Source organism: Phalaenopsis equestris, unplaced genomic scaffold (genome assembly GCF_001263595.1).
Source record: "Phalaenopsis equestris unplaced genomic scaffold, ASM126359v1 Scaffold000441, whole genome shotgun sequence".
Taxonomy (NCBI): domain Eukaryota; kingdom Viridiplantae; phylum Streptophyta; class Magnoliopsida; order Asparagales; family Orchidaceae; genus Phalaenopsis; species Phalaenopsis equestris.
The window spans coordinates 79,792-102,571 of NW_018164882.1; the positions used below are offsets into that span (position 1 = coordinate 79,792).

Sequence of the window (22,780 nt, forward strand, 5' to 3'; positions counted from 1 at the left end):
AATTATAAATGAGGAGAAAGAGGGGGGAGTTGAACTTTAGTGAATAGTGTTGATTTTCCATTAAATGTTTCTCTCATTTATAAAGGATTTAGTAAAGTAGTGATATCTCATTTTTAACCCAATTTGGAGATAGTCTAAACTGGAGTGTTTTTGGTATTTTACAATCGTTGGCATAACATCCAGTTGTCTTTTGGCTAGATCGGCTAAGATTTGTTGATTTGGCTCGACCGTGTCAGCTTGGTCGGCTGATCCTGCTTGGTTGACCTTTTTTTTTAAAAAAAAAAATCTTTGGTGAGGAGTATTTGAGCTCTTGTTGGGTGGTTGGAGATACTTTGTGGAATTGGCTCTTCTAATGGGTTAGCTCCACTACGGGATAGACTATTGTTTTAAGTCGACTTGTCAGTAGTGGAGGGCTCGAACAGTCTCTTGTTTGGTTTCTAGTCAAATGATTTACAATTGAATTGTGTGTTTGTCTTCTTGTCCACCTTTTGGCTCGGTCGGGTTTGACCAAGTTGACTTAGTTCAAATGGCTTGAGTTGGGCCTCATGATCTCTTTATGGCGGATTTGCCTCAATTGTATTCTTTTATTATGGACCGTTATATCTCTATGAGAACAGTGTCAACACCTTTTTAATGTACAAGAGACTGAAACAATCTTAATCTTTCAATGAAAAAAAGAATAAAAGAGAATTTTTTTTTTATAAAATAATGATATGTCATTGTGCTTTAACGAACTGTTTGACTTCAAGAAGAACTTAATGCTCGCCGGATTTAATTAATTTTAAAATACATAAATTCAAAAAATTCATTAAACTCCTGCATTTAATAAATCTCGGGTTCAATTCAAATAGAAGGTAAAATTAGATTTCATGAAACAAATTTCTGCATCTTGCAAAATTAAATAAATTAGATTTCATTAATCAATTCAAGAATCCATCGAATTTCTGCAGCTTCAAAATTAAATAAATTCCCATCCAATAAAGACCGCCAACAACGGCTAAAACGGACATTATAGCATCATTTTCGAGGACAAAATAAACTTGTACTCAGGCCGGCCCGGTTATGTTACAAGCGCAGCCCATTGCACCTTAACTGTGTTCGTCGGAGAGCGAGCTACGGGATCCTGCTTCCAACTTCCCAGGAGTGGGAAGCAGGTTCGTCATAGTCGCCGGCGACGGCGACGCCTCCGATTTCTCATCGATTACGCCGACTATTCTCTCCCTTTCCAGTTTTTGAGGTGAGCAGCGTCCTGCTGTTCATAGAAGGGCTTCCGCATCTCGCGTGCCCTAAGTAGGCCGAGTCTTTTTTCTTGCTTCGGCCAAATAGCAAGATATGGAGGAGGACAAGGGCGGCATCGAGAGCACATCCAGGGCTCCAGCCCCGGTTCCCGACAAGAAGCACGTGAAGGAAGCGCCGGTCCTGGGAAAACGACAAATGTTCACTGTGGAGCTGAGAAGGGGCGAAACTACCATCGTCTCCTGGAAGAAGCTTTTTAGGGAGTCTGCTTCTGGGAACGGGGAAGCTTCTGCTCAGATTGCCAATAATCAGGTGCCTGATGCCCGTCCAGTTGGCGGGGTAAGCTTTTTGTGCTATGTTATGCCATTGATATTCGATCCATTGGCCGTTTGCTGTTGCTTGGGTTGCGTTTTCTTTCTGTAATGCGATTTGGTTGTGTGCGGTCCATTTGTGTCATTTTCTGTGGAATATGGAAGATGACTTGTGTTGATCTCTGTTGTAGAATTTACATGTTGCCGTGCTTTAAGACAGGGTTAAATCGGTTTATTCTTAGACCTGTTTAGCTTTTGGGAAAGCTCTAGTTCTTATTCCTTGGGGATTCTCCTTGCACATTTTTTATGTGACAATGTTTTACATTCCAATCAAAAAGTGATTTCTTTCTGCAGTGGAAATGGTTTTCTGAGAAGATTAAAGAACTAGTTTATAAGAGAAACAAAGCATTGAAATGTGTGAAATGCCAGCAAAAAAATTAAATGACAAAGAAGTTCATGATATGCAAAACATGTTAAAGAGTTGTGGTAAATCTGCTCATTAACATATCCGTACATGGAAAAGAGAGGTGTACTACTAGAAAGGGATGCATTATTTGGAATTGCAGGTACAATCACATGTCAATAGTGCAAAATTGTGCGTTCCATGGTGCATAATGCAGCATATCACACCCGCAATCGGCATGGTGTGGCGTGGTGCAACACACCAAAATTGTGCTGTTTTTTTGGCCCATGCATGGATGAAGGAGCATTGCCCCATGATGCGTGCTAAGTTGAGTTTTAAGATTTAATATGAATAAATCATGTATTTACAATGTAATTTCTTACGCATTTAATATCTAACAAATAAATTTTAATTTTTATTTGTATAAAACTCATATACTTAATATAGCATAACAAAACCAGTATTAATTTTTTAAGTGTTTGTATGTTTGAAGATTTAATATAAAGAAAATTATTTATATACAATACAATTTTTTACGCATTTACATATCAAACAAATAAATTATAATTTTTATTTATATAAAACTCATGTACTTAATATCACATAAAAATACCACTACTATTAATTTTTTTAAGTTCATGTACTTGCGCTATTTGATTTCTGTAATTTTTGTCTTCATGTTGCAAGTTCATCTCTTTGTGTTAAATGTTCGTTTGCTGATATCTAACTCTCAGTTTGTTTTTTAAGGGTTATCAAGGGGAAGATGATCTAAAGCATACATTACAGCCTCCAAATTGCTTTAGTGCTGTAATTGAGAAGATTGAAAGATTGTACATGGTATGAAATTTAGTCCTTGAAGAATTTATTTTTTCTTATGTATATATATACATACATATCCTGAATTATACAATAAAATATATAACGCTAATGTTTTCTTAAGTGCCTGGTTTGGCTGAAATCACATGTTAGTAATCCTTTTTTTCTATTAGTCAGTAATTTGTAAGAGTAACTGGGGCAAATTTTTTAATTCAGGGCAGGGAAAGCAGTGATGAGGAAGAACATGATGTTCCTGATGATGACCAATATGATACTGAGGATTCTTTTATTGATGATGCTGAGTTGGTTAGTTTCATTAACAAACTTTTTATTTTCATTGTTTATGTTTATCATAATATTTGCTTCTCTAAATAGAATAATATAATTTTCTTCTGAACTTGTTTTTTTAATGTCCATATTATTGTGCTGATATTCTTTCCTCCCTTGTTTATGTGGGTTTTGAAACTTACCGAGTTAATGGTATTGATTTAATTTTTAAAAAGCAATTCTTGCTATTGCTAGTTCCTGTATTTTGTGCTCATAAAACCACCTTGTATGTCCAATGTTTTATGTTGTAAGCAAATTTGAGGTGAAATTATTAATAGTCAATTGGTTTTGAATTCTCTTGCATACGCTGGAAGGTTTTCATGGTAGTTATTTTTTTATTTTTATTTAATTTTTGACATATTATCTATAATCTGCTTAACTTCTATTTGCCATTTTAGTTAAGCTTTTGACATATCAAACTCGTATTTGATGAACTTCAACGATGGCATTTTATTACAATTGAACCTCTGAAATCATTGGGAAGTGACACACATTTTAGCAATAACAATTATACTCCATTTTTTGTGAAACGATAGCACCTTGTTTTCCTTATAAGTGGATCATATTTTAAGTACTTGCCCAATAAAAGGCATCCCTTTCACACTGCTGCTGCTTATCAAAAATCATGTGTTTACTAAAATCAATGCTAGATTATCCTATGCTTTTCTAGAAAGAAAAAAAATATTAATATAAGCACAGATTTTTGATGATCAGGAGAATACCAATCTCACCAAACAAACCTAGGATGAACTTATATAATGCTAGAGTTATCAACTTAGGTGATAAAAAACATGCAAATACTTAGTTTTTTGTTCATGATAGAAGGCATTTAAGTATATAAGAAGATTTGATAGGCTTCTTTTGAAGAAGCTATTTTAACCATGTACCCAATGGAGATACCGGAGACTTTAATGCCGAGGCTCTCCTTCATTTTACTTCTTCACTCAAGTTTACCTTTAAATTTCTTTTCTCGTTTCCTTGAATTAGCCCTCAATGGAAAGATAGATGATTTATGCTTGTAGAAAAAAGATCTTAGTGAGAATGTAGGTATTGATTTCAGCTGTTGGGGGATACCGAGTAATAATTTTCAATGCTGGTGTTCTGGAAGTTGGAAATCAAGTCTTGAGAGAGCATTTTATTAGGGAGCCTTGGGATTGGGGTTTTATGGATGGAAATAGAGATTGTTTGTGGGAAAGAGCGATGTAGAACAAAGAATAGGAGGGATTTCAGGAATATTTTTTTAATTTAATTTATGAGATGATAAAAATACTTGCTTTTATGTTCATATTTATTGAAATATTGTACATTTAAACTAATTCAAAAATTTAATTTGATAAGTCCAAAAATGTATTGATCCTATCAAGAATTAATGAAGAAGATAAGTTGCCTATTTTAAGAAAGAAGGTAATACAAATTATTGGCTGTATAATCTAAATGCAGTGTAGATTGAATACTTGTCGAATCTATGATTTGAACTTGGTTGTTGACCTTATGCTACGGTAGGGTGGAGTGTTTGAATAAGGGGACGAGCTTAATTGTCTTTTTTTAGAGAATGCACAAAATCATTATCATATTCTAAGTTACGAACAAGTCCCAACTTCTTTAGTTTATTGATATCAAAACACAGTTTATTTTGATAAATGCACAGCTAATGCAGGAACAGTCATGTTTAGATGAATGTAATTTTATTTCTTTCGAGTATTAGTATCTCCTTTTTTTTAGTTTTTCAAGGCCATAGTTATTTAATTGCATCTTTTGGAAGGAGAAATTGGTTATTTGTGCTGGAAATTTTTTATTTTGTCTGCGATGGCAACTGGTGGATGTAAATTGCATTACAGTGGAAATAAACGTCTCCTGAGAACGTCTATGATAGGATATGTCTTAGTGCATGGAGTGTGAAAATAGACTCTTACTTTTCTGCTCCCTATGGAAAGGTTTCATATCATTGAATAGGCACATCTATACTTTTTTATAGTAACAGTGATAATATCATTTCAAGATCTGAATGCCAAAAACATTGGAGTTGAATCTGTGGGAAGGATAAATGAATTTGTTTGGCATAAAATGCTCCAAAATGTTTGAGGTGGAAACTGGTGATGACAATATACTCGATATTAGTAATAAACATTTCCTTAATAATGCAGGATATTGCTTACTATTGATTCGGTGTGACGATCCACTGTGTTACAAGTCTATCTTTTATAGAGAAGTTGCAAATCATTTTATTGCCACAGGTCTCCATTTTTGATCTTGCACGTGAAATGTGCTGGAGCAAACTCTTAAACATAGATACTTCATATAGGTCCCCTTGCTTGTTTCAGGTAAAGGTGGTAATTTTCCAGGATGCACTAGGACACCTTATTGTTTATGATGAAGTGTGTTGATAGGAACCAAATCGATCATGCACACAAAATCTAGGGCAAACAATATTTTATTGCAAGAGCGTGAAATACTAAAGACGAATACAATGATGAACACCTACAATTCGAGAGTGAGGAAATCTCAAAAATAAATGATAAAAGACTAGATTGCCCTTAGACGCACAAAAAATAAAATTACGCTTAGGCTAGGCGTTGACGTACAATACTCCCCTCCCAAGAGACACATTGTTCTCAAGTTGGGAAAAAGTAAGTGTGTTCCTCATTTATCACATCAGTATTTTCTTTTTATTCAGTTCCTGCCTTCTCATCACGCAATGTGAGAAACTGTAATGTTTGATCCTTGCAATGGTGTCTTGGGATAAACTTCCCATCACACTGAAAATAAACCATTGACTCCCTTCTTCTGAATCTCTATTTCTATAAGGCGCTTGAGCGTCGCTCTCGGTCGTGACCCATGATTCTGGTCCTGTGAAGCTTCCATATAAACTTTAACTTTGAGCTTTAGGTATCATCGTGGTTGCAATAGTTCAGTATGTTGCTCCCCTTTCCATTGCATTGTGGTCTTCAATCAAGTACATTAATTCTAGAGTTTTGCTAACCCCGTGGTCTCAATGGCTGAAGTGCCATGGTTTTAATCTTTTCATCAAATTGCTTTTCAACACTTACTCAGATATCCCACTCAAACGACTTGATAGCATCTCAAATTTCTCCGTGTACTCCATAACAGACCCTTCCCGGGCCAATGTAAAAAATTGCTCGTATAAATCCCCTTTTAGAGTGTTTATGAAATGCTCCAACAATCGATCCGTTAATTCTTCCCAATTTCTGATTTGTTGACGCTTTCTTCATTGATATCATGCTAGAGCCCTTTCTTCCACTCACAGGGCAACTATCATCAATTTTTCTTCCTCTGTCAACTCATTAGCAAAAAAATATCTATTCATGTGATAGATCCAACCATAAGCATCCTTTACGTCAAAAATTGAATCTCTAGCTTCCTTATGCACGAGTCTCCTCCCCAATTCCCTCACGCTTAATTCATTTCGCCCATGATGTGGGGATGGGGTTCACCTCCTTAGCCCATATTGTTTTCCCTTCTTCCTTAAGTTTTTCTTCCAAAGCATCCACCTTTTTGGTTTCCATTCAATCCAATTTTTTACTCAACTATCTTGATTGAGTGGAACACCACATGAGATTCAACACGTAGCTCTTGCAGGTCGCGCAGAACTCTAGATGTTGAGATTCCAGAATCCTTTTACTGGTGTTCAACGTAGACGTCGCGCGAAACTCCTAAACTTGATTCAGAATTCCTATATGCGGGTTGGCTCGTTACTTTTGCACGCCATGCGACACTCTAGACACCGCAATCCCAAAATTTCTGTTTTTAGGTTCAAAGCGGATTTCTGTTAGCAGCATCGAACTATGGAAATTGTGGACTCTATAAGCCGCGATCCCTTTGATGCCTGGGAATTTGGATGTAAGGGTCCCTTTTTACTAGCTCAAATCGTGACTCTCGAGGGGACAGAGCGGCAGGAGAGGAATGAAGGAAGTTTCAGTTCTTTGTACGGTGATCCAAAAAAAGTTTCGGTTCTCTATAAGCTGCAATCCGAAGAAAGTTTTGATTTTCTGTAAGCCGCGATCCCATTGTTGTCTTCTGTGCAAAGAAAGGAGGAAATTTTAGGTCTCTATAAGCTGCGATCCCTCCGTTTCCTTCTTCACAAGGAATTTTTTCATTTTTGGGTATCTGTAAACCGCGATCTTGTCGTTTGCCTTCCCCTCAAGCTCAAGATACCGCGTTCTGTACTATGTCGAGATGACGTTGGCAATTTCTCCTGTTGATTTCCATAAATCTTGCGCTGATACTAATTTGATAAAAACTGAATCAATTTTCCACACAAAAATTCGGGCAAATAAAATTTTATTGCAATAATATCAAACACTCTAGACTAATACCAAGGTAATCACCTGCAAGTCGAGAGGTAGGCGATCTCTCCCAATTTCTACGACTCGAGAGGTAGAAATTTCTCCCAAGCCCTAACTCTAAACTCATAACCCAATCTCATGCATAATCCTAATCCTAAACATATTAGCCCTTTTTATGCTAAGCAATAATAAATGACAAAAGACTAAATTGTTCTTAGGCGCACAAAAGACAATTGCCCTTAGGCAAGGCACTGGCGTAACATGTGCATCCCCTTTGGTTTTTCAAAACTATTGCCATTGCTGCAAACTTTACAGCAAGAATACATTCAAGTTGATGATATGCATTAAAGTTTGTCATATTCTTAATTTTAGAAGCTAGCATTCTATTTCATAATTTTTGATCTACAATAGTAAGTTGATTACTGCTACTGAATAATGGGAAAAATAAAATAAAAATAAAAACTCGTTCCCTTGTTTTAGGGACGAAGTTCTATTATTCCAGGATGCACTAAGGTAACCCTAGTGTTTACAGGAAAATGCTCATCTTCTTTTATTTAGAAATAAACAATGATAATACTGCCAATATCACAGCAAGGATGCGTGGTAGTGGCTGATATGTAGATCGAATTCAAAATATTGTTAATTTCAGAAGCAGACTTTCTATTTCATAACTTTTGATCTAATCTGATAAATTGATTACTGCTACCGAGTAATGGATAGAAAAAATAAGAAACCATGTTAAAAAAGAGTATTTGAAGCTTACAGATGAGAAGCACAAAGACATGAATACTCAGAAGTTGAAACCATAAACACCTTAAAAATGCTTGGTCGATCAAAACAGTGTAAAAAGAAAGTTGAGCATCCTCTGCAGCGTGTACTTCAGGCTTTTTGCAAACTATTTACATTTTGTTCTTCAGGCAGCCTTAATTCCTCTAACGTGCTCTACTGGAGTCTGAAGCAGATCTGCATGGCATGATCAGATTGTGTGGTGGCTTTCTTGAAAGAGTCATGTTCTATTAAAAGATTGTGGAGCTATCTGGATTTTTGCATTTATGCCATTGTGGCTGTGTTGGAGACCAATCTGTCAGGATATTTTGGGTTCCATATTGTATACACAAAATTGCATCTCCTTTTTATAATATAAGGACTAAAAAATGCTAACGCACCGAAGGTTACATACAATCATTGAAGATAGAATTCAAATAAAAATAAATTTTTTTTTTTCGAGAAGCTAGTATTCTATTTCTAAATCCTTTTATCACGCATGCCTAGTTTTTCATTGAAGATGTCAAAAGAATAATTTTTGAACTTAATGCTAAGAAATTCTGATAGAGCAGAGTATATGAATCCTTAGTTACAAAAATGATTGCTCAATCTTGCTTTTGCTCATAAATCAGAGCCATGGCTATGTACTAAAAAAAAATTGATGGCTTAAAACATTTTCTTAAAGGTTTTAGCTTCCATTTAAAAGCAGAATTCTAATTTTCTGCAAAATATTTAAATTCTAGTTTATCTCTTACGTGAAATTTGAGTTGAAGAAGACTACAGATAAATGTTTAGAAACCTAGGAGATGATTGACGGTAGAGCTCAACTGATCCACATGACTAAACACTATTACAGTGAAAATCTTCTGAGAATTGTATCGTGTCCATAGAATGAGGACCTATTTAGGTTTCTATTTTTTTATTAGAAGCATACCAGTTAAGTTATGTTGCGAGACACTAGGGTAACATATTATATAAGTGAAATTGCATGTTACAATTTCATTTCCCAAAAAATTGGTAGTACTTCAAATGCTACACTAATATAAGGTTCAAATCAAAATCTGAATTTGCTTATTTTAAGAACCTGCATGAGGATTCAAAATCTTTTGTTCTTAAATGTTGTCTCTTTATCTTTATATTTTATTATTTTGTTCTAATAAACTATTACGGTGGAAATGTTTTTATAGTAAGATGCATTAGGCCATAAAAGTGCCTTTACTATGATAATGCAGCCATTTCACAATTTTAAAATGTGTGAATTTCATGTTTACTTATACTATTTGATCAGTAATTTTGATGAATTCCATTTAGGAGCACATTAGTTTTCTGAAAAATGCATATGTTGCAGATTTAAGGATTTGCTTATTTTATTAAATTTGTTTGAATTTCTGTTGGTTTTCTATTTTTGTAATTTCTGTGCAGGATGAATACTTTCAAGTTGACAAACTATCAACAAAGCACAATGGATATTTTGTGAATAGGGGGAAACTGGAATGGGCGTAAGTTGACTTCTTATGTTCTTACTTTTTCTTTTTATCAATGTCCTTAATAGCTCACTAAAGGATAGCATTTCATTTTTACATAGGAGAAGTACTGCTGCAGTCACTTTTTTTTTTAACCCTTTGTGTACTGTTGAATTAGCTACGCTATGCAGTGCGGTTTAATTATTTGCTAAACGTGACATTGCTTTATTTCGAGTAGAACGAATTCACAATCAGTTTATTTATGGCAGATGACAAATTGAAGAAAGCTTTGTGCTATATGAGGAATTTTTAAGGTAAACATACAAAATCAGCGTATTAGATGTTGGCCTATTAAGTGGCAGGAAATTCTGCATATTCATCTGGCAGAATTAATAATTTCCCTAATTATTATAAAAAATATATTTGCCATTATTTTGCATTAGAAGCTTTGTTGTGTGTGGTGCAGCCTGTCGTTAGACCTTTAAATGGCAGATTAATTGAGCTTAGGGAGAAGTGATATTAATTGTTAATGCAAAAGAGGGTTCCCCAAAATTGAGAGCACTAAATTGATGTTCAAGCTTTTAGTAAATGGTGGTATGGGTAGAACCAAGGGATAAGAGTACTTGTTCATGTTAGAGAATTGCTTCCAGTAGGCATAATGGTTGTATAAAACTGTCTTATCATTCAAGTTGCTACCATAGGAAGCTACTTGATGATTTTCTAGATTGTGTACGTCTTCTAAACCTACTACTAAAGCAATAGATATAACCTCAATTATTTCATTTAAATATAAGATTGTGAAGGAGATGGTCATAAGAATTTTTATCTGTTCCATGACTTTTCAAGTAAATATAATCCATTTAAACTTACTATCTTTAGGAGATCTATGATTGGGGCTGCATTAATGCTGAAATTTTTAATAAACATTATGTAGAAGATAGTCTAGCAATGAAAGGTCTTGACATCTGTGAAATTCTTGGTTTTGCCCAGTTTAAGATGGCTTTGGTTTTGGTAGGATTTACCTTTAGCCCACATGCAAACACCATAAAATTAAAGAAAATGATTTCAATTTGACTGAAGTAGTTAAACTATTTTAAGTAAATGTCGTTAAATCTATTTTAAGTAATATAAATGTCTTTCATATTAGGATTAAAGATTATAATGCTATCAACATATAATTCAAAGAAATTACAATTAAAAGGTTTGAGAATTATATTCGTCAATCTCTTGAATGCGCAGGGTACATTAGATAAACCAAACTGTATAACAAGCCGTTCATTAATGCCATATGTGACTTTGAATGCCATCTTGTATTCAACCTTGTTTAATCTTATAATGATGTATCCACTTTTAGAGCTAATTGAATAAATAATTTGAGTCAGTAACAAGGTAAAGCCTGTAATCCAATCTATGATTGAAAATTCATACGAGATATTAATCTTATTTAATGCTTTATTATTTATGCTCATTTTCTGGGTGTTTATAATACTATAACTACAAAAGGACTCGAGCTTCGCTATAAAATTCTTTTTATAATAGTTCATCATATCCTTTTGGGTAAGCCAATATACAACTATCGTGCTCATGAACTCCATGATAGATTGGGGCTTCTATTTTAACCGTTTTGTTGGTTTAATTAACATTTTTATTATATTTGTAACTTTAATATTACTATGATTTCAAAAATTAATTCTTCGATGTTATTTTTTTCAGCACGAGGTTGGGTAAGTGGTAGGTTCTACGTTCTGTTGTTCATGACTTGCATTTGGGTTGTTGTGCTCATAATCATTTCTTGTAACTTATGAAAAATTTTTTTGATCATACAAGGCTACATCTTCTGCCGTCCTAGACAAGTTATTCAATTTATTCATGCAAGCAGACTTAGATGGCATTTTTGCATGCAATGATTATGTAAGTTTGGAAGATTATTTATTTATTTTTTATTTTTATTTTTGTAATGTGCAATGAATGCTTTCTGTAATAAATTTAAAATATGCTTAAATTTGAATTTTAAAGTGTTTGTCTTCACTCTACTATAGGAAATGGATCTAAGGGATTAACACTAATGGTCCTAGCAAGAAATCTCATTAAAATGTAAAATTGCTAATTAAAGAGTCATTATGTCGATTGGAGCCTAGTTTAAGGATTATTTTGATTGTGGATCACTCCCTTACTAATAGAGATTGCTCAAAGAAATTTAGGTTATGATTTGCTTGGTCGTTAAATGTGGAGGCATTTAGTTGACATTATATGCAATGGTGTACATGATTGCCTTGAGTAGCTAATTCAAGTGGAGGAGGAGAGCAGATGCAAGGGAATTTCTGGTGGAGTATTAATTTATGAAGTTAGGAGATGCAGTTTCTAGTCACTTGAGGCATAGTGATAGGATGAGCATCAAATTTGGCCTTGTTCCTAGCCATCCAAAGGAACCAGACCACCATGAAAGGAATAGTTCCAATCTTAGCAGACTTCCAACTCTTCCAGCAGGATAAAATATTAGACCATTCCAAGTGAATAGTGTTCAGGGTGAGATGATTAGAGTAGTTAGCCCATACCTCTTGAGTAAATCTGCATTTGAAGAATAGATGAGGGATAGATTCCTCCTTTCCACATAAATAACATTGAGAAGGGCCTCTTAGTCCTTTAAGCTTAAGTATGTGATCAGTAGGGAGCAACGCATGAAGCATTCTCCAGTTGAAAAAAGACATAGATGGGGACAAACTTTTCTGCCAAATTAAATCTCCCCAAGGCTTATTTTCCCAGGTGTTGAGTTTAAGATGAATTGATTTAGTTAGGCTTTGATGCACACAACCCTGTTAGACCAGTCTGTCAGATCTAGATCTATCAAACTGAATTCTGCTAATCTGTATAGCAGACTGTCCCTAAAGAATAGTTTGGAGTATAAGGCAGTGACCGGGAATTCCCCTCCCAACAGTCAACCACTTGTAAATGGGTATTAATATGATCAGAGTTAGGTTGCAGCATCTCTTTAGGACACCAAGAATCCAACCAGAAATTAATCTTACCATTGCCAATATCCCATAGAAATAAATCTTCAGCTTGTTTCCTGACTTTAAGCATATTGACCCATAGCCTAGAATCCCCAATTTTCCTTTTCACAATGCTAGGATGACTCTCTTTACAATACTTACTCATCATAAATTTTACCCAAAGGGAGTGTTGCTCTCTAAATTTGATCCAAATCTTGCAAAGGTTAACTTGAAGTAGGTGCTGCAGGCCTTTAAAACCTATACAGCCAATTTGAGTTTAGCTAACTTTTGCCAGCTAGCCCAGTGAAGTTGCTGCCTCTGACCAACCCAAAGAAATCTGTTGAAAGCCCTGTCCATTTATAATTGAGTGCTTTTCTTCATAGTAGTCATTTGGAGAATGTAGGAGGAAAAAGTGGTTAGAGTACTCTTCAACAAAGTTATTCTACCCCCATTAGAAAGAAATGAGTGTGTCCAACTAGAAAAAGTGGCAGAGATTTCCCCCAGCACATCCTCAAATTGAGTTTGCTTAAATCTCCTTTTGATCGCCAGCACATCCTCAAATTGAGTTTGCTTAAATCTCCCTTTGATCGAATCTCCTTTTGATCGGCTGAACTCCAAGGTACTTGATTGGCAGTTTGGAACTAGTGAATCTGGTCCAAGTAAACTCTGGCCCCTTGAAACCAATATCAAATATTCCAGCCTGAAGGATGTTGTCAGAGAATAGATTCATTTTGGCTAAATTAGGGGGTATTCCACCAGACTTTTCAGCAGAGGTAGCAATGCAATTAAAGTCTCCTCCCACAAGCCAATAAGAAGCCATAGTGTTACTGATAGTTTGCAAAGAAGACCAAAGTTCCCTTCTATCAGCTTTGGTACAACCAGCATAGGCAAAGGTGGCAAATCCATTGTGTCTACAGGTTTTAAAGGAGAGGTGGACATACTGAGGATGATCAGGCTGAATATCCCAAATGATCTCCTTCCTACAAAAGATCCATATTTTATTATTTATGATAGCAAAATGTGAACAACCAACAAACCTAGAGAAGATTTGCTGTGGATTTTTATGAAGCAGTGGTTCTAAAATAGCAATACACCAGAGTTTGTGTTTTTTTATTGAGATGTAAATTTCTTTTCATGGAAGAGGGGTAAGCAATGCCCTTGACATTCCAACAAAGAAAATTAATCATGTTGAGAAGGTGGGTGCAAGGAGGGCTGAGATCTAGATCTAGTTCTCCCCCTGTTAAGTTGGGTGGGTGACTTCCTTTGAGAGTTTTGAGAGCTGCCAGTCTGATATGTATCTGCCAAAGTTATATATATATATATATATATATCTATATTTGAGGCTTTTTGTAAGTCCTTGATGATAATTGAGTGTGGTGATATGACACTTGGGTTCAAATCAGTAATTGGTGTTAGATCCAAGTCTCGAATAAACCAAACATGTTCATGAAATTGAAATTGTCTTTTATTTCATTTTTGAAACTTTGTATATATTTTGGTTTAAATAATGTTAAATTATTCATTTAGTTGTTAGTGTTAGACTTAATTTGGATAGGATTAGTTTTTCATTTTGATTATAACCTTTTTTTTATAAATAGGGAGTGATGGTGTGTAATTTTTATTATTTTTTGATTGTAATTAATTTTTTTAATATTCTCTCCCCCTTTTCCCTTTATTAGATGACACTTCTCACAAGAAAAAGATTCTTTGCCGATCTTAATATCTCAACCTAATATCATTCTCTCAGGATGTCATCTCCAATTTTAAGAGATCTTTATCGCTACCTCCTTTTGATTATCGTTACAAATCAGGTTTTTATTCTTTTTCCTACTGTTGGCCCCTAGCATGCTCTGACGACCACATCTTCTCTTGATTGTAGATCCTTTTTTTTATTTTTCCCAAAATTATCCCTAGTTGTAATGCGTCCATATTTGCCTTTTACTCCAACACTCCTCGCCATTATGATCTGTCACAGGGTTGAACCACAGTCTATTCACGAGATTTCTGTATCATCAATTGGTCCACAAAGATTTTATATTAGATCCAAAAATCCTGAAAGCATGCATCAAAGTCTGATAGATTTCATGGAGACAAAGGACGATGATAGCTGACAACATAGGTTGTGGTGGAACCTTATATTTGAAACTTTGCTTGATATAAAAAATTCTCAAGGAAATATACAAGGAGCTGTTCAAATTAATAAAATCATTTCGATTGAAGAATCTTTCGAAACTGATAATGAAATAAAAGATATGATTAATGCTTTAACCGAACATCAATTCATTAATAATCATATTAATTAATCTATAGTTAATACTCCTTTCAACAGTCAATCTATATGAAGACATACTCAATGCTATTCTATTGAAGATAATACGAGTCAAAGTACTAGTTCTTACACGTTTCCTACCTCCAAGTATTAAAAGTATTCCCAGATCTAGACCAAATCAGTTAGGCTCAAAAATCCAAAATAATATATATGAACCTATTATTGGACACGATATCTCTTTAAATATTGATTGTTGCAAAAATATTAATGAAGTAATATACAAATGGGTAATAAAAAATATGTTAGCTATATATAATTATAACTTACGAGGCGAAAATGCCTATGAATTTTTCGAAATTACACTTACTGGAATTGCAAAGTAAAACGACTTCTTGGATTAAAAGATAATAAAAAACAAAGTATTAGAGATACTTGTTTAGGTAAAAAAAACTATCAGTACACTTGCAAATGACCAAATATTTATACTGATTTTCTAAAAAGTGAATTCTTAGGATATAAATTTAAATATAATGTCAAAACAGAAAAATAGATATTGCTAAACCAAAGATAACATTAAATATTTGTTACTTACATGAATATAATTGTGATTATCAAAAATTCTTTTATGACATCTTAGTTGATGATAGACTATTACATTTAGATATGTATTTTTATAAACTATCAGAACCATATGATGTTTTATGCAGTAAAAAATGTACAAAGCTACATCCAAATGACATTACTTTAGGTAATCGTATACAATATGTTTAAGAAAAAGTAGCTGAAGATTGCCAGTATCTTGATTTACATAAACAAAATAAACAATATAAGCAATCTCTATGTTGCGAGAAATCAGATTCAATTGCTGAGCAATGTGGATGCCCATCTTCTCATAACACTTGTCATTGCTCTGCAAAAAGGAAAAAGGAAAATTTTTTTAAGAAAATAAATAAATAAATTTAATCCTAACAAACGAACCTTCAGAAAAAAAAAGATAAAAAGACCAACAATATTACTAAAAACGTTAGAATTAGTAAATGCTGGATTTGTAAACAAGGACATTATGCAAATAAATGCTCTCATAAATCTAAAAGAAGTCATGTAAAATCAGTAGCAATTATAGATGAAATTGAGTTAGAATTCATTTTTGATTTTTCTGACATAAACAATGAAGAAGACTTTTATGAACTATCAGATACTGAAAACCATCTAATGAATCTAAATTATTCAGATAATGAAATAGAAGAGTATTTGTATTCTAATTAATGAATGAGAATCTTGAATCAGATATAATTAATGACAATTCTATTGAATTTGAAATACATATTATATTATCAGAAGAAACTTATAATAACATAAGAAAATGAAAATTATCCCTTGGAACTAAAGACTATTTGATATGCTTATTTTTCTTTGGAAAATAAGTATATATTGCAGTATTCGTCATGGAGAACATCCCATTGATATTTTAAACGCAGTAGGAAGTACTCGAATACCTCTTTATAATCAACAAATAAAACGACAAAATTTAGAAAGAATTAAAAATTCTGAAAAATATAAACATTTATTTTTTGGAGGAATTCAGATCATCATTAAAACATACTTTCATAACGGTATTGATAGTCCTATTATAATTTAGATTTACGATGATAGAATTATACATTAAAAAAGAAGTTACTTTATTAGGCGTTATACAAGGAAATTTATGTTATGAAACTTTAATGTTTAACTTACATCCAAATTATGCTGCAAATATTAATGGTCGACACCTAGATCGATCTCTTGCATTACGACATATTATTAAACAGAGTAAAATTACGCGATTGTAGCGTCGTTTATATTATTACTTATCAAATTGCTTATGTGTATAGCAATGAACATAATACGGCCGCATTTAAACCACATACCAATTCAATTCATTTAGATCCACTCTTATCTCATATTGGTCAAACTATTCAACCCGAAGAAATTATTTAGAAATTACACCTCCATCCAATCTTCTCCGTGATTTCTCTGAAGATAGAAGTTGTAGGAGCCAACGACATCCACGACTTAGCTTCGCTGGAAATTTTAATTCACTTGCTATACAACCTCAACGTTCTCTCGAAGCAAGTCAATCTATCTTTTCGCTCGACCATCTACTTGCCTGAAAGAATAAAACAATAATCAATTATTGATTTCTGGATATTATATCATATTGGACAAACAATGTAGGATTTTATTAGATACAAGTTCACACCATTCACATATAGATCAAGAAGTAGTTCTAACAAATTTATAATTTTAAAAGATATTCCATATATATATCAAGACTATCTTGGACAAAACCACTTTTGTACTCGTGAAGCCGAAAACTTTTTGATTTCTGGGATATCACCAATCTACGAATTGATTTCCAATATTTATTCTTAACCGGTGACAAAAATTCTAATCGAATTTTAGTATAAATGGATTTTCTCCAACAACATATTATAACCTTTATGCATAATGTCATTCATATAGATAACATTATCCTACCACGCAATGTCAAGCTTTCATATTTTCATTGCAATAGAATTATATATTCCTACATATGAACCTATTCTTATACATGCTTTATGTGATACTGGTAGTGATATTACTATCTGTAAAAAATATATGCTTCAAGATCATATCCCACTACATACCCATTCTTTACTGCTTGAAACCTTTAATGTTCTCCAACTATAAATGAATATTTGATCAATCAATTAATAATAATTCAATGTGCTATTATTTAAATACCTAAATTATGATGTCTATCCGATGATGGCCCTTATTTAATCCTAGGAAATAACTTCCAAAATTTTCTCTCATTTACCCAATCCTCGACATCCATCATCTTGAGTATACCAACACATCACCTACTTCGTTGTCCCTTAATCTACACGCCTACTTTTCATTCTGCAGCCCAATTTTTCGCAGCTAATGTGGTGATTCTACTTTTGATCATTTAATTAAAACTAACTTTCCTCATCTATTTAGTCTTCACTTACATGAAGAGGGAGCTTGCACATGCAAAATAAATTTTTTTTTTGTGGGAAGAGGGAGCTTGCATGCACGGGTTAGGGCAGCCTAGCGAACAGTAAGGTAAAATTGTGCGTGTGTGTGCGTGTTTGCTTATTTTTACATTTGAAATCCGGATCGAAGTTATTAAAGTCTCAAATTGAAGTGAGATAGAGGTCAATATTTCTACAAAAGTGATCAAGATAATTGAGATAAATGTTAGATTCTATTTTTTCTTAGTTAATGAATCTAATATAGGATTTAAGCTTTGGAAGTTTAGATTCAAGGGAGAAGGGGAAAGTTGCGACATTAAAGGTGAGTGACTATTTCCAATATGTATTAAATTGTTGTTATATTAAATAAAGACTTTCTTAATGCATCAGACTTTTTTTATAATTACATGCATCTTGCAAGCTTAAGAATTATTGAAATAAATGAAATGAAATGAAAAAAGAGAAATGGGTTGTTCAATGACTTTAGAAAGAGATAATTAAAAGAAATGAAATGTGAATAATTAAGTCAATCAGGATTACCCCAAATGGTATTGACGAGATGAGATTTATTCGTGCATGATAAAAAAATACAAAGTATAAAGATGTACATCCGGGTGCAAATTTTTGGGATATCTATGAGTATAGCTTTTTGAGGATATCTTCGATATGACGATAACCTTAATATACCTTCTTAAAGAGGTTAGAAAGGGTAAATACTTGATTTAAAATGAGAAGGGTTAAATTAGAAATGAAAGCTTATAATTTGATTTATCATTAAATTGCATATCCTTGGGACATTTTTACACAACATGTACATATTAATTTAATGCATAATAAGATTGTGATTGCTCACTAAGTGGTGAAACACTAACCGTTGAATTTAATTTTTTTTTTAGGAAAATTTGAAAATTGATGTGTGATAGGAGTGATTTAGTTTACAGGAAGATTTTTGCTAATAGATATTATGTTGTGTTGTGGTTGTAGTTATTGTACTGTTTACTTCTGAGTATTGATACTGTTGTGTGGTGGTTTGAAATTTTTTATTTTCAATTTATCATGTTAATTTTGGATGATTTGATTTCTATGTAATATATTTTGTAGTTTCTTAGTGACTTATATAAATTTAAAGTTATGAAATTTTTGGAAAGTAAATTAAATTTTAATGTCCAACTGTAGTTTCTAACTTAATTAATGCTAAGCTATTTGGTTGGATCTTGATTAAAAGGATATCAGAGCAATTTATGTTGGAATCATGATGAAAAAGAACCATGAATTTGCTTACATTAATTAATAAATAATATTAATGAAAAGTTAAATAATGTTTAATTATAAAAATTTTTAATTATTTTAGAAATATGAAAAATCAGCGGGAAGAAATTGATCTCTACGGATTACTATGAACGCATATACTTTTGCTGAAATGATGACTGCAATAACTCGTGAGTAAAAACTCTTAGATCAATTATAGTATGATTAAACAATCATTGATTCGATTGATGATTACTCTGTTTTGGTGCAGAGGGCCAGGCGGTTTGAGCTGGATTTATAGGCTTTCCAGAGGAGAGGCTTTCAGGATAGGTAGGTTTCGTCATGACTCTTAGGGCAGGCAATCCTTCAAGTCATGAAAATACAATTGTTAAGAAGGCCAAATCTAACAGTGTCGTTCTCACAAAGATTATTGTCTTTATAGATCCACTTTATAGATCCAACACTTACTTTTGGTGCCACCATGGTGCCACCAATTAGGACAGGATGTGTAATTGCCCTAGATTGGTACAGAGTGCTCAACAAATTATAAGGGCAGTGCTGCACTATCTCATAAAATATTTGGCTGCTGAGGGTGGCTGAATCTTCAGAATCAATGCCAAATTCTGGTCAGACCAAGTAGAATGTCCAGCTCAGAGATTATTCACTTTCATAGTAGGAAGCTAAAGACTTTCCCGAGGTTATCACATGTATGTTTTACATTTAAGAAATTTTTAACCAAGTGCACTTTAAATTATAACAGACATCATGTAATGTCATTCATAGTATCTTGTAAGAATTGATATATATTAATAAGTCAATTCTAATTATTTACTGTAATGGTTTTAATGATAGGTACCATATATTTATAAAATAGGCTAATAAGAGTATTATTTGATTCAGGAGCATCACATTCTTTTATAACTAAGGAATTGGTTAAAATGATGCAATTCAATATCTCCTTAATGTTTATGGTAATATCTGTTAGAAAGCTAAGCAATTCTTCTATGAATGTTAATCTTTTATATGAGGTGAAGCTAATAATTTGTGGAAAGAATTTTGATGCATAATTGAATGTGTTATCTTTGGTGGAATTTTAGGTAATTTTAAGCATGGATTGATTGTTTGTAATAAAAATATTGTCAAAATAAATGTACCTGGGAGGCGGAAGTCATATTTTTTGGTGATAAAGGGTTGACATCCATGATAATTTCTTGTTTTAAGCTTTCAAATTGTTGAATATTGAATACCAATGTTTTCTTGCTTATGTGACATACCTTTAAAGAGGTAAATTTTTTGGGTGATAATCCAGTGGTAAGATAATATCTTGAAATTTTTTTTTGATTAATTACAAGGGACGTCTTGTGAGAGAGATCAACTTCACTGTTGTGATACTACCAAGTTCTGAGCTAATATCTAACGCACCCTAACGGATTGTTAGTTAAGGAGCTATAGGAGTTGAAAAGTCAGTTACACGAATTACTACATAAGGGGTTCACCTCATTTTAGGGAGCTCCAATCATTTTTGTGAAGGATGAGAGCAATAGAATGTGCATTGACTATTGGAGTTTAATAAGCTCAATGTAAAGACAAATATCCACTGATAAGGATTGATGAATTGTTTGATCAATTGAATATGACATTTGTATTTTCTGTGAAATATTGCATTTTGCATTAAAATATCAATAAGTTATAAAAACTATACATGTATGCATCTGTGATGTACAAAATTGAGCCTTGTCATCTATAAGTATAGAGGAGAGTTCCCTATCACTATCTAGATGCATCAAAACAAAAAAACCATTAAGGGCGCGTTTGGCACATAAATGGACGCCCTAATTCAGTGAAAAAATAGAATTTGTTTAAAGTTCAACAAAAAAGAGAAATTCAGAGTGTCTTGTGGTCGGTGTTGCCAAGACATCCTTTCCATAGTAGAGCTCCAAAACCTAATGATGTTGACATTACCACTTTCAATAATAATACCCTTATTTTTGAACATTCATGGCTCACATAAATTTTGCAAAGCCTGGATTGGATATAGCTCCAGCTAAGAACTATTTGAAATGACTTTTGTATTTTCAAAAATTGATAAAAAAATCAGGCTATTGCCAGATGAGGGTTAAACAGGAAGATATAGTGAAGACAACTTTCATCTGCATGATATAGGTTATTATTATTTATTCTTTTTGTATTCTATTCTTTCATTGATGATGCTTTTCACCAGAAAGAAAGATCCATGTTGATCTGGCTCACTCATCCTTGTATTGTTCTCTCAGGATTTTCAGAAATGATCCCAAGCATATCTCCTTTCAATTACCAACGGCAATTGAATTCCTCTTCGTCTTCCTACTACTCATCTTGTGATTGCAGATCCTGCTCATATTTTCTCCAAGCTACTGAAATCTTCTCTGTCGTGAACCCTCCTCTTTGTCTATTACCACACCAACAGCCACGTGTAATGTTTCATAGTGCCGAATCCTTTATCTATTCATCAATTTCATTTAACATCAATTGGTCTACATTGGACTGACTCGTTTCTTGGAGTTTTGAGCTTCTAAATCAAAAGATTTGGTTCATTACTAAAGAGGATTCTTATCTTTCCTGTTGTGCTAGTGGAAACTGAAAAGCTTATGTTAATGATTCATGCTTTTTATTCTGTTATACAAGAAGGTCAAACAATGTACCGTTAGTAGTTGTGGAAGAAAGTTATGTTTATAGTATAAATTTCTTGTTTTTTCTCCTTGATTATTTGAAGTAGATATTCTTATCACATGCAGATTAATTTGCTTAAATGGAACTACCTAGCTTGTTCCTTATGACACCTCCATCCAACAGGTTTGTTTGAAAGAAAAATATAAGATCACCTCTTTTGACTTGGTTGATTATATTTATACGGGCTTGATTATATTAAATTTTATACCTGATAAATTCTTAGCAGGTTTATTATGAAGGATTGGTTGTCTTATTATGCCAAAGCCACCCTTAGCATTTAGAAGCCGATTACTGCATTATTAGGGCTAGCCCATTCTTTATAATAGACTGTTCTATTGGCTCCGCTTCGAGGGCCTGTTTTTTGCCACTTAAATGATTAGAGGCTGTTGGAGCTCGGGTCCATAGTAAGTTTCATGGAAGCGGATTCAGTGGTGTCTACTGTTTTGCATAACTCATAGCATGTCACTGTTGTTTTGATGTTTATTTCTGCAGTAAGGTACATAATCAAAATTGAGATCCAAAACAATGGTGAAATCACACTTTCTTATATGAAATGCAAAGATGAATGTGATTTTCAATCCTCCTAGAAATATCTCTCATTATTTTCAAGTTCTGCAAAATATGAACTTCCATGACACATTTCAAACAATTATTTAAGCCGGGTTCTTGAATGAGCTCTTTGCTACTTAACCGCTTTTGGTGAAAGAATTTGCTTACCTAGTTAAATTAACCCCTTTAAAATGAACTTCTTTACCCAAATTTTGAGAACATTACTTTTCTCTTTTGTTGACTATGACAAAATTATTCATGTTTTCAATTATGTCATTTTTAAAGTGACATTGCATGTTTGCGCATTTTTTTTTTTTGCGGTTGGGGAAGCGGATTGTCTATACAACTTGAATTATGAGATGGAATATGTAAT

The 22,780-nt window shown here is 33.3% G+C and overlaps 1 protein-coding gene and 1 long non-coding RNA gene across 2 annotated transcripts in view; both read left to right on the forward strand.

The window, feature by feature from the left end:
• The first annotated feature begins 1,005 nt into the window (after window positions 1-1,005).
• The window catches only part of LOC110027758 (ubinuclein-1-like), a 64,518-nt gene continuing 42,743 nt past the window's right edge, over window positions 1,006-22,780 (forward strand). Inside the window, exons 1-4 of the mRNA XM_020729305.1 lie at window positions 1,006-1,575; window positions 2,698-2,787; window positions 2,983-3,072; window positions 9,585-9,661. Of these exons, the coding sequence (XP_020584964.1) occupies window positions 1,333-1,575; window positions 2,698-2,787; window positions 2,983-3,072; window positions 9,585-9,661 (500 nt within the window). The 5' untranslated portion in view covers window positions 1,006-1,332. The remainder of the gene's footprint in view (window positions 1,576-2,697; window positions 2,788-2,982; window positions 3,073-9,584; window positions 9,662-22,780) is intronic.
• LOC110027759 lies at window positions 11,459-22,245 on the forward strand. The gene is made up of 3 exons (XR_002294370.1): window positions 11,459-11,536; window positions 21,924-21,981; window positions 22,085-22,245. It is a non-coding gene; the product is annotated as an uncharacterized LOC110027759 (long non-coding RNA).